Source organism: Mus musculus, chromosome 7 (genome assembly GCF_000001635.26).
Source record: "Mus musculus strain C57BL/6J chromosome 7, GRCm38.p6 C57BL/6J".
NCBI classification, from domain to species: Eukaryota; Metazoa; Chordata; class Mammalia; order Rodentia; family Muridae; genus Mus; species Mus musculus.
In genome coordinates this window covers 106687396-106699360 of record NC_000073.6, presented here as the reverse complement: position 1 = coordinate 106699360, position 11965 = coordinate 106687396, and the positions used below count along the sequence as shown (strand labels likewise).

At 38.9% G+C, this 11965-nt stretch overlaps 1 protein-coding gene across 1 annotated transcript; it reads left to right on the top strand.

Moving 5' to 3' along the window:
- Positions 1-9631: 9631 nt before the first annotated feature.
- Olfr694 (olfactory receptor 694) lies at positions 9632-10579 on the top strand. The gene has a single exon (NM_146452.2). It carries the CDS (start codon positions 9632-9634, stop codon positions 10577-10579), a length of 948 nt encoding a protein of 315 aa, NP_666663.2.
- Positions 10580-11965: the final 1386 nt, after the last annotated feature.

Below are 11965 nucleotides of genomic sequence, written 5' to 3'. Positions count from 1 at the left end.
AGAGCCCATCTCCAGCAGAAAGACAAGGCATCAAGTGAGGGAGGGTGTTGCCATCCCACAGTCAAAATTCTGACCCAAAATTGTTCCTGTCTGAAAGAACTCCAAGGATGGAAATGGAGAGTAGCCTGAGGAAAAGAAGGTCCAACAACAGGCCCTAAGTGGGATCCAACTCAAGCAGAGGTCCTAAGGACTAACACTATTTTTGAGGCTATGGAGCGAACACAAATTGGACCTATCATGACGAAACTCCAGAAGAACCAACAAGCAGCTGATAAAACCAGAGGAATATATTTGCACCCAACCAATGGACAGAAGCTACTGATCCCTGTGGTTAAATTAGAGAAAGGCTGGAAGAAAATGAAGAAGAAGATGACCCTGTAGAGGATCAGCTCTCTCAATTATCCTGGACCCCCGAGATCTCTCAAACACTGAACCACTAGCCAGGCAGCATACACCAGCTGATATGAGGTCCCCAACACACATACAGCAGAGGACCACTGGGTCTTGTTTTAATCAGAGAAGAAGTACCTAACTCTCAAGAGACTGGAGGCCCCAGGGAGTAGACTGGTCTGGTTGGGTGGGGGGCTGGTGGGGTGGAGAAATCCTCATGGAGACAAGGGGATGAGGAGGAGGTATGGGATGTGGAATAGTCAGAGGGTGGATTGGAGTCTGAGGGAATGAAATCTGGACTGTAAATAAATGAAGAAAGCAGGAAAGCAAGGAAAGAAAAGAAAAGAAAAGAAGAGAAGAGAAGAGAAGAGAAGAGAAGAGAAGAGAAAAGAAAAGAAGAGAAAAGAAAAAGAACACATCAAAACAATCATCCACCATGATCAAGTAGGCTTAAACCCAGGGATGCAAGGATGGTTCAATATATGGAATCTGTTATTGTAATCCACTACATAAACAAACTCAAAGAAAAATATACATGATCATCTCATTAGATGTTGAGAAACATTTGACAAAATTCAACAGCCTTCATGGTAAAAAGTCTTGGCACGATCAGGAACTCTAGGCCCATACCTAAACATATTAAAAGCAATATACAGCAAACCAGTAGCCAACATCAAACTAAATGGAGGGAACCTTGAAAAAAATCTCTCTAAAATCAAGGACTAGATAAGGCTGTCAACTCTCTCCCTATTCAATATAGTACTCTCTATTGCCAGAGCAATTAGACAACAAAAGGTTGGAAAGGAATATAAATTGGAAAGGAAGAAGTCAAAATATCCCTATTCACAGATGATAGGGTTGTATACTTAAATAGTCCCAAAAATTCCACCAGAGAACTCCTAAACTTGATAAACAACTTCAGCAAAGTGGCTGGATATAAAATTAACTCAAACAAACCATTTGCCTTCCTCTACTCAAAAGATAAATAGGCTGAGAAAGAAATGAAGGAAACCACACCCTTCATAATTGTGACAAATAATATAAAGTACATGTGACTCTAACCAAGCAAGTGAAATACCTGTATGGCAAGAACTTCAAGTATCTGAAGAGAGAAATGGAAGAAGATCCCAGAAAGATGGAAAGATCTCCCATGCTCATTGATTGGCAGGATTGATCTTTGACAAAGGAGCTAAAATCATCCAGTAGGGAAAAAACAGCATTTTCAATAAATTGTGCTGGTTCAACTGGTGGTCAACAAGTAGAAGTATGCAAATTGATCCATTTTTATCTCCTTGTCCAAAGCTCAAGTCCAAGTGGATCAAGGACTTGAGATCTCTTATTAAATGTAGGCTTAAAAATCTAAAGTCTATATCATACAATGGAATACTATTCAGCTATTAAAAACAAACATCATGAAATTTTCAGGCAAATGAATGGGACTTGAGAATATCAGCCTGAGTGAGTTATCCCAGTCCCAAAATGATATGCATGGTATGAACTCATGTGTAAGTGGTATTAGCCATAAAATACAGGATGCCCATGCTACACTCCATAGACCCAAGGAAGCTAAAACAAGAAGGAAGGCCCAAGCAAGAAAGATTGACTCTCACTGAGAAGGGGGAATAAAAATAGTCATAGGAGGCAGATGGGGGGAAGGGAAAGGTTATGGGTAGGAGAAGGGGGGTCAGTTCAAGATCATGTATGGGAAAGGACAGGAGAGATGGCCAGATGGTCATTAGAATGAATGGAAAATTGCAACTGACAGGGGTTGGGGAGATGGGGGACATCTCAAGGACATGTCAGAGACCTGGAATAGGGGAGACACATGAGAATCAATGGAGGTGGCTGTAGCTGTGACTCATAGCATTGGGGATATGGGACATGAAGTAGCCACATCCTGTACCTAGGCAGGAACCCCAGTTGAGCAATAAGTACACCATCCCAGCCACAAAACTTTCGAACCCAAAATTTATCCTGTTTACAAGAAAGGCAGGGACAGAAAATGGAGTAGAGACTGAGGAAATGGCCAATGATAACCTGCCTAACTTGAGACCCATCCCATCAGCAAGCACCAATCCCTGACATTATTAATGATATTCAGTTATGCTTGCAGGCATGAATCTAACATGACTGTCCACTGAGACCAACTGATTCATATAGAGGCATAAACTCCCAACCAAATATCAGATATATCTTGGGAACTCTTTTGGAAGAGTTGGGAAAAGGCTTTCAGGCCCTGAAGGATATAGGAACTCCACAGGAAGACCACGAGTGTTAACTGACCTGGACCCTTGGGTGCTCAAAGACTGAACCACCAACCAAAGAGCATACATGTGCTGAACCTACTCCCCTCCACCATCTCCAACATATATGTAGCAGATATGCAGCTTGGTCTTCATGTGGGTCCTGAATAATTGGAGTAGGGATTAACCCAGAACCCTCTGCCTGTCTATGGGATGTGTTCTTTTAACTGGAGATCCTTGACTGGACTCAGTGAGAGAGGATGTGCCTATCCCTGAAGACACTGGATATGCTAGCATGAAGGATTACCTATGACGGTCCTCCACTCTCTCAGAGGAGAATGGGAGAGGGATAGGCTGAAGAATTGTAGAAAGGGATGACCAGAATGAGGGGCAATGATCAGGATGTAAAGTGAATAATTTATTATTTTAAAAAGGAATGCTAATGAAACCCATCTCTGGTGTTAACATTTTTGTACATTTTATATATTTAAAATAAGACTATTTTTGAATTTTAGAATGAATTCTACCCACTCAGTTACTAAATATGATTCTGGGCTCACCATGATTCCTTATATACGGTATCATCAAGAAATTATTTTTCCTCTTTGGAAATTATTTTCTTAGGTGTCTTTGGAGGTCAGTTCTTCATGTTTCAGTTTAGTTCATTCGTTGATGGCAGTGCATCTGTGCACAGGTGGCCTGGGTATAGAGTTTTATTTCCTGAGCACATTGGCACACTTCCCTTTCTTCTCTTATTAATGTCACTGATAGGCTATTCCTGTTTAAGTATATTTACATCATAGATAGTTATGTAAACAGAAGCAATGAACTATTTTACTAAATGTTAAACTTCTACATCTCTAAATTTGTATTGATTTCTTTTCATTTCCTATTTAATATTTGAAAAGTTGATCTATCTTTCTTTAACTATAATTGTAGCACCAAGACATAAGCACACAGAAAAGTTGTACAAAGATCTATGTGATAAGAACTTCAAGTCTCTGAGGAAAGAAACCAAATAAGATCTGAAAAGATGGAAAGATCTCCCATACTCATGGATTGGCAGGATTAATATAGTAAAAATGGCCATCTTGCCAAAAGCAATCTACAGATTCAATGCAATCCCCATCAAAATTCCAACTCAATTCTTCATAGATTTAGAAAGAGCAATTTCCAAATTCATCTGGAATAACTAAAAACCCAGGATAGTAAAACTATTCTCAACAATAAAAGAACTTCAAAGGAATCACCATCCCTGACCTCAAGCTGTACTACAGAAGAATTGTGATTAAAAACTTCATGGTATTGGGACAGTGACAGGCAGGTAGGTCAATGGAATAGAATTGAAGACCCAGAAATGAACCCCCACACCTATGGTAACTTGATCTTTGACAAAGAGGCTAAAACCATCCAGTGGTCAAAAATAGCATTTTCAACAAACGGTGCTGGCTCAACTGGCAGTTAGCATGTAGAAGGCAAATCAACTCATTCTTATCTCCTTGTACAAAGCTCAAGTCCAAGTGGATCAAGGACCTTCACATAAAACCAGATACACTGAAACTTATAAAAGAGAAAGAGGAGAAGAGCCTGGAACATATGGACAGGGGAAAAATTCCTGAACAAAACACCAATGGCATGTGATGTAAGATCAAGAATCGACAAATGGGACTTCATAAAATTGCAAAGCTTCTGTAAGGCAAAGAACACTGTCAAGAAGACAAAAAGGCCACCAACAGATTGGGAAAAGATCTTCACGAATCCTATATCCAATAGAGGGCTAATATCCAATATATATAAAGAACTCAAGAATTAGGCTCCAGAGAACCAAATAACCCTATTAAAATATCAGGTACAGAGCTAAACAAAGAATTCTCACCTGAGAAATATCAAATGGCTGTAAAGCATCTTAAAAAAAAAAGATGTTCAACATCCTTAGTCATCAGGGAAATGCAAATCCAAACAATCCTGAGATTCCATGTCACACCACTCAGAATGGCTAAGATCCAAAACTCAGGTGACAGCAGTTGCTGGTGAGGATGCAGAGAAAGAGGAACACTCCTCCATTGCTGATGGGATCGCAAACTGGTACAACCACTCTGGAAATCAGTCTGCTTGTTCCTCAGAAACTTGGACATAGTACTACCTGAGGACCCAGCAATACCACTCCTGGGCTCCATAAGTTGCTCCAACATGTAATAAGGACACATGCTCTACTATATTCACAGCAGTCTTATTTTTAATAGCCAGAAGGTACAAAGAACCGAGATATCCTTCAACAGAGGAATGAATACAGAAAATGTGGTACATTTACACAATGGAGTACTACTCAGCTATTAGAAACAATGAATTTATGAAATTTTTAGGCAAATGATGAATCGGGAGTATATCATCCTGAGTGAGGTAACCCAATCACAAAAAACAAAAACAAAAACAAAAAACAAAAACAAAAAACAAAACAAAACAAAAAAACCATCATATGCACTCACTGATAAGTGGATGTTAGCCCAGAAGCCCAGAAGCTCGAAATACTCAATATACAATTCACATACCCCATGAAACTCAAGAAGAAGGAAGACCATAGTGTGGATACTTCTATCCATCTTAGAAGGGGGAAACAAAACACCCATGGAAGAAGTTACAGAGACTAAGTGTGGAGTAGAGACTGAAGAAATGACCATCTAGAGCCTGACTCACCTGGGGATCAATCCCATTTACAATCACCAAACCTGAGACTGTTGTAGATGCCAACAAGTGATTACTGACAGGAGCCTGAAATAGATCTCTTTTGAGAGGCTCTGGCAGTGCCTCACAAATACAGAGGTGGATCCTCACAGCCATCCATTGGACTGAGCATAGGATCCCCAATGAAAGAGTTAGAGAAAGGACCCAAGGAACTGAAGGGGTTTGCAGCCCCATAGGAGGAACAACAATATGAACTAGCCTGTACCCCCAGAGCTCCCAGGGACTAAACCACCAACCAAAGAGTAACATAGTTGGACTCATGACTCCAGCTGCATGTCAGAAATCAGTGGGAGGAGAGGCCCTTTGTCCTATGAAAGCTCTATGCCCCAGTGTGGGGGAATGCCAGGGCCAGAAAGTGGGAGTGGGTGGGTTGGTGAGCAGGGGGAAGGGGTTTGGGATAGAGGGGTGCTTTTTGGAGGAAAAACCAGGAAAGAGGATAACATTTGAAATGTAAATAAAGAAAATATTCAATAAAAAAGGAAAAAATAGAAAAGAGGAAAATCCTTTACCTAATTGGACATGTATCAGATATTAATGATTTTACAACGTAGAGATAACTTGAGATTGTTAACTTAACTGAAATATGTTTATATAAAAACTCTGTTAAAACTATGTGTTCATTTTAGTATTTTAGCAGATTGTTTTTATATTGTTTTGTGATTAAAAAAATAAAAGAAAAATTGTACTGGGTCAACAGAGTTAAGGAAAGGTATATCTATGTACTTTACACATAACAGCTATATAGAGTTAGAAATAGTCTTATTAAAGAGGAACAGAAATAGAGGAAGCAACTCTATTTTAGTTGGGATACTCATTCTCTTCTTTGGGTCAGAATCTGGCCACACTAGAGAAATCTCTGCAGGTCTCTTTAGTTAGATATTTTTTTTTAAGTGGGTTGCTAAATAACAGAAGTATATTTCTCCTAGGACCAATGGCGAGGTTATTTTCACACCGTGCTTATTCATAACCCTGTCCTTTGGTGCTGTGCTGGGAATGGTCTCTAGCAACGGGTTGTGATGACAGGCAAAGAGGGTGGTTGGGGGAGACAACTGCAGACCTGCTGCCCACACCTCACTCCCAGCCCTTTCTGGGCCAATGGGATTTTAATTTATTTGCTCCCTTAGGTAACTGCACCTTGGGTCCCACTTTCTCCAGGATGCCAACTGCACTATCTACGTGCGAATGACGTATCTTGTGCGTTTTTTTTTTAATTTTTAAAATTTTTTTTCTTCTTCTTAATATAAATAATGGGTTTGTATTTTTGTATATTTTAATCTTAAGGCCCTCATTCCTGCACTGTGTTCTCAGGTACATGAGCAATCTCAGGGATAATAAGTCCGTAGCAGCTCCAGGTCTGCTCAGCAGGAATACTTTGTTTTGTTTTGTTTTGATCACCATGGAGACCAACCATTTGGAGTGCACAGCCTGTTGAACTACCTCATTTTTGCCGATTACAGCTGGCTTTTCTGCCATAGCGTCCTTGAAAATCTAGTCTAAGTCTCTGGGACACTTTACAGTGTCAGGTAACAATACCATCTCATAGAATGGACCTTAAATTCAAGTTTTAAAAAAGGTACTTGGTTACTCCCATAATGTGTGTGCTACTGTGTCACCAGCTACGTATGTCTCAGATTTTATGACTGTTGATATAGTGACATTGATCATTATTTCCCCCTCCAATGCAAACTATCTTCCAGTACCATGAACACTACTCAGTAGGGGTGATGCTTCTATTTAGGAACAAATTTGATTTCTCCATGTTCAAAGTTTTTATATTTTTTTGTCTTACTGTTTGTTTGTTTTGACTTTTTAATTTTGTTTTGTTGTTTTGTTTGTTTTGTGCAAGTAGTTTGGAGAGAGCAAGAACATGAATCATGAAGTTTGGTGGGGTATGAAGTAAAAAGTATTTGAAAGGATTTGGGAAAGGGGGAAGAAAAAGGTCAAAAACTAAAAAAATATAATAAATATTTTTATATTATTATTAATTATTTTACTGATTTACTTTATAGTCCACTCACTACCACCCTCCCAACCACCCTCCGACAATTTTCCCCCATCCCTCCTCTCCATTTTTAATAATTGTTTGTTAAAAACACAATGGATTTCCAATATTTCCTCTAGGATTAAACAAAACTCTGGGAAAATCATGTAATAAATTCCTATAATCTCAGGTTTCAGAGATGAATAAATCTAAGGCTTTAAATCTCATTAAGAGATAGAAGACCTCAAGAAAAGCAAGCCAAGAAACACCCTAGAGGATTGTTTAATTTGCTATGTATGAGACCAACATTTCCAAGGGAGAGTTTTTCAGTTAGTAAATGAGTCCCTCTGAAGCTATGCACAAAGAAAAGCAGAGAGAAGATCATGTGTTTGGAAGACAAAGGAGGTTATTCCTGGATAGTTTCCTGGCTTACTACTGACCCCAGAGATATTAAGGTGAGTCAGCACAGGATCGTGTACATCTCTTCTAATTTTAGTTTATTCTACAGATCTTTGTCTCTTCCTACAGTGGGAAGTAATGGTAAAGAAATCTGAGTATTCAGACAAAAGAGCTGCCTGGGAAGGGACAAAATGCTTTGGGGACCCCTTTATGCTATAGGGAAAGGGGAAGCAGTCTCTACTACTTGCTTTCTTATCAGATAGTAGGAAAACAATCAACTTACTTCATAGGAAACTACTGAAAACATATAAGCTGCCTGGCAGCAACCCCCTCCATCTCAGAGCACACTTGCAGATGAGAGGAAGGAATACAACTGCCCTGACACCTGACATTGCACAGATCCCTGAAACACTGCAGCAACTTAACCCAACGAACCAATTAACTGCTGTCAAGGTAAACTACATCTGATCTCCCCAACTGTAGTGAGCCAAAGGGAGCCAGCTTCCCTTTAAGCAGCCAAGGGAAGCTGAAGTGGTCAGGAAACTAGATTTCTTAGAACCTGAGGTAAGGATATATCTCTCTTATAATAAAATGCATAGGCAGGCCTTGGACACATTGAACCAGGGGGAAAAGGGAGGTTCAAAGAAAATCTTAAGATCAGAAACAATAGAATCAGATTTCTTGGTCTCCTTTTCTTTCTTGTCTATTTTTATTTTTATTTTTATTTTTAAATTAACAAGGATAGACTGCTTTGAGACTCTGAGGAAGGGAGATGGTGAGTCTAATGAATCACAGTCATGTATGAAATTGTTAACAAAACAAAATTTAAGCTGGGTGGTGGTAGCACACGCCTTTAATCCCAGCATTTGGGAGGCAGAGGCAGGTGGATTTCTGAGTTCGAGGCCAGGTCTACAAAGTGAGTTCCAGGACAGCAGCCAGGGATATACAGAGAAACCAAGTCTCGAAAAACAAAAAAAAAAAAAAAAAAAAAAAAAAAAAAAATTGCTAAAACAGTATAATTTAATACTAAATCATGGAAGGTAGAATCAACTGGGATTGACAGAGACTGTGTTATAGTCTAGACTTGAGCACTTCCTCTCTTGTAGAAATCTCAACATAGGTCTTTACACCTTGTGAATGTTGCTGACATTGGACAATGATGAAACCTCACAAAAATCCATCCAATGCAAAGAGATATGTGTTTAATATTTTGAAATCATTAACTGTTAAGTTAATAATGACTGACAGAGAAACCAAGGGAAACTAGTGAAATATTAATGTATGTATGTCATGCCATGAAATGATTTGTAGAAGCATAGTGATAAACAGATGACCATTGCTCTAGGCACATAAACATAATTAAAAAATAAATCTTGAATAATTGAAACTTGAAAAAAACCACATGGCAGTACTTTATTGAAATCACTTTAGAATTTCATATTCAAAACATTTCTATTCAGAAAACAAACTAAAATATTTAGGGCCACTTTCTAAGCATTATGCTACAATGACACATGTTAGGCTATTTCTTTTATCTAAAAAAGACATAACTTTCTGGAAAGATATTCCAGGTTTAGTGTCCTGGGAAGTACTTTGTGAGGTGACTGTTTAATGTTCTGTTTAATGTTCGTACTACCTATTCTACACATACATGGATTTTTATGTGACTCCAGGAAGAGAGCGAGAGAAAGAGAGAGAGAAAGAGAGATAGGGAAAGGAAGAGAGAGAAAGAGAGAGAAATCTAGAAGAAAAGCTATTTGGAAAGAACCCTTGTTCTTAAGAGGCATACTGGGTAACATAAGAGGTTAGACAAATTGAGCTCATAATAGCAAAACTTCCTTAACCATGTTTTCTAGGCAACTAAAGATCAAACAGAATGGAAGTCTGCAACTCCACCCTGGGAAGTGGATTCATCTTGGTGGGGATTCTGGATGACAGTGGTTTTCCAGAGCTGCTCTGTGCCACTATCACAGCCCTGTACTTTTTAGCCATAACCAGCAATGGACTGCTGCTTCTGGTCATCACCATGGATGCCCGGCTCCATGTTACCATGTATCTTCTGCTATGGCAGCTCTCTCTCATGGACTTGCTTCTCACATCAGTCATCACTCCAAAGGCCATACTAGATTATCTTCTCAAAGATAACACTATCTCATTTGGGGGATGTGCCCTTCAGATGTTTCTGGAACTGACACTTGGTAGTGCAGAGGACCTCCTTCTGGCCTTCATGGCCTATGACAGGTATGTGGCCATTTGTCATCCTCTGAACTATACAATCCTAATGAGTCAGAAAGTCTGCTGTCTCATGATAGCCACCTCATGGATCCTTGCATCTCTCAGTGCTCTAGGATATAGCATCTACACCATGCAATATCCTTTCTGCAAGTCCAGGCAGATCAGACACCTCTTCTGTGAGATTCCTCCCTTGCTAAAGCTGGCCTGTGCAGACACCTCCACATATGAACTCATGGTTTATGTGATGGGTGTGACCTTGCTCATCCCCCCTCTTGCTGCCATCCTGGCCTCCTACTCACTAATTCTATTCACTGTGCTGCACATGCCCTCAAATGAGGGCAGGAAAAAAGCCCTTGTCACCTGCTCTTCCCATCTGACTGTGGTTGGGATGTGGTATGGGGGTGCTATTGTCATGTATGTATTACCCAGTTCCTTCCACAGCCCCAAACAAGACAATATCAGCTCAGTTTTTTATACAATTTTCACTCCGGCTTTGAATCCCCTCATCTACAGCCTAAGGAATAAGGAGGTCACTGGGGCTTTGAGGCGAGTCCTGGGGAAAAGGTTCTCAGTACAGTCTACATTCTAGATAGTTCTAAGAGCTGCCTTCTAAACTTTATTATGTCTAAAATATAGAGATTTCTACTATGAGTAAAATACTAATGGTAAAATTAATAGAATAAAGGTGTGGATTTTTTGATAGATAAGCATGGGATACAACAACCTTTTTAAATACTCTTTGAATATTATGAGGTATTTTATAAAATTAAGTCTACCCTGTTTAAAATTATTTTCTATGTCTTTGAAAGTTCTACATCATTTAAAAAATGTAACTGCTTGTGTTAGAGTTTCAAATTGGCCTCACCTTGTCACCTGGACACGACCTCTTGGATTTTAAGTCATTATGGGACCAAGAACCAGAAAAAGTAGTTTCAAGTAGGTAGCTTAAATATTCATTAGAAAAGATGTTTAAGATTTGCTTAAATGTACAACTAAATAATCTTGGCCAAAATGTAATGGTGAAGTGACTATTTTGCTTAAGAAGTTTGCATCGTGTTCATTTTTTCTCTCTTCTGAATTCATGGAGATTTCTTTAACTTTAAGAAAGATCTTTAAACTCTCCTCACCTCTCCTCCCTCTTCTCTCCTCCTTTCTCTTTCCCCCTCCTCCCCTCACCTCTACTCTCCTCCTAATTTCTCTTATACAATTTCTCTTTCTTTTCTTTTATTCTTCCTTTCATCTTTTTTACAGTGATGGGAATTGAACACTTACAATTCTACCCTCTGAATAATGAAAGCAGAGAGCGTGATGAGACAGCATTTGTCCATTTTTCCTAACATGTTAAAATGTCTCAACAATCACAAAGAATCCATATGTTTACTATTGGTCTAGACAAACATTTTACAATCTGTGCATGTCAAAATATCCTATGGTACTCCATCTGCACACATATTATTACTTTTATATATAACTGAAACACAAGACAGGACTGTAATCAGAAGTACAAATGAGAAGGAGTACACTCATGGATATGAGGAAAGAGCATTCTATTGGTGGGAATATAAAGTATCATAGCTGCTTTAGAAATCAGTGTGAGGATTTCTAAAAATAAAAATCTACAAATAGATCAATAAAAGATTTGAAAGGAAAATAAATTTAAATTTGAAAAATAGAATAAAGGGGAATATTGTTTTCTTGCTAGCTTAAATATGCGGTACGATGGGGTTGGTATTGCTGTTTGTAGAAACTTACTCTTTCCTGTTTGTTTACACAAGAAGAAAATATATTATAAATCCTCTAATATGGCACTAAACAAAGACTGGGGAGAGTTGAAGGTGAGGGAGAGGAAAGCTGGATACTAGCATAGAGATTATGCATGATTACTGAACAGGAGCCTGGACGTAGATCGCTGTAATATTTAGTGCATTCATTCCATAAGCCAGAAGAAAGAATTTAGGAAGTATTCATCATAATC

Bases quoted from the DNA above. Each gene is read 5' to 3' on its own strand.
- Olfr694 (NM_146452.2), top strand. From the start codon at position 9,632: ATGGAAGTCTGCAACTCCACCCTGGGAAGTGGATTCATCTTGGTGGGG.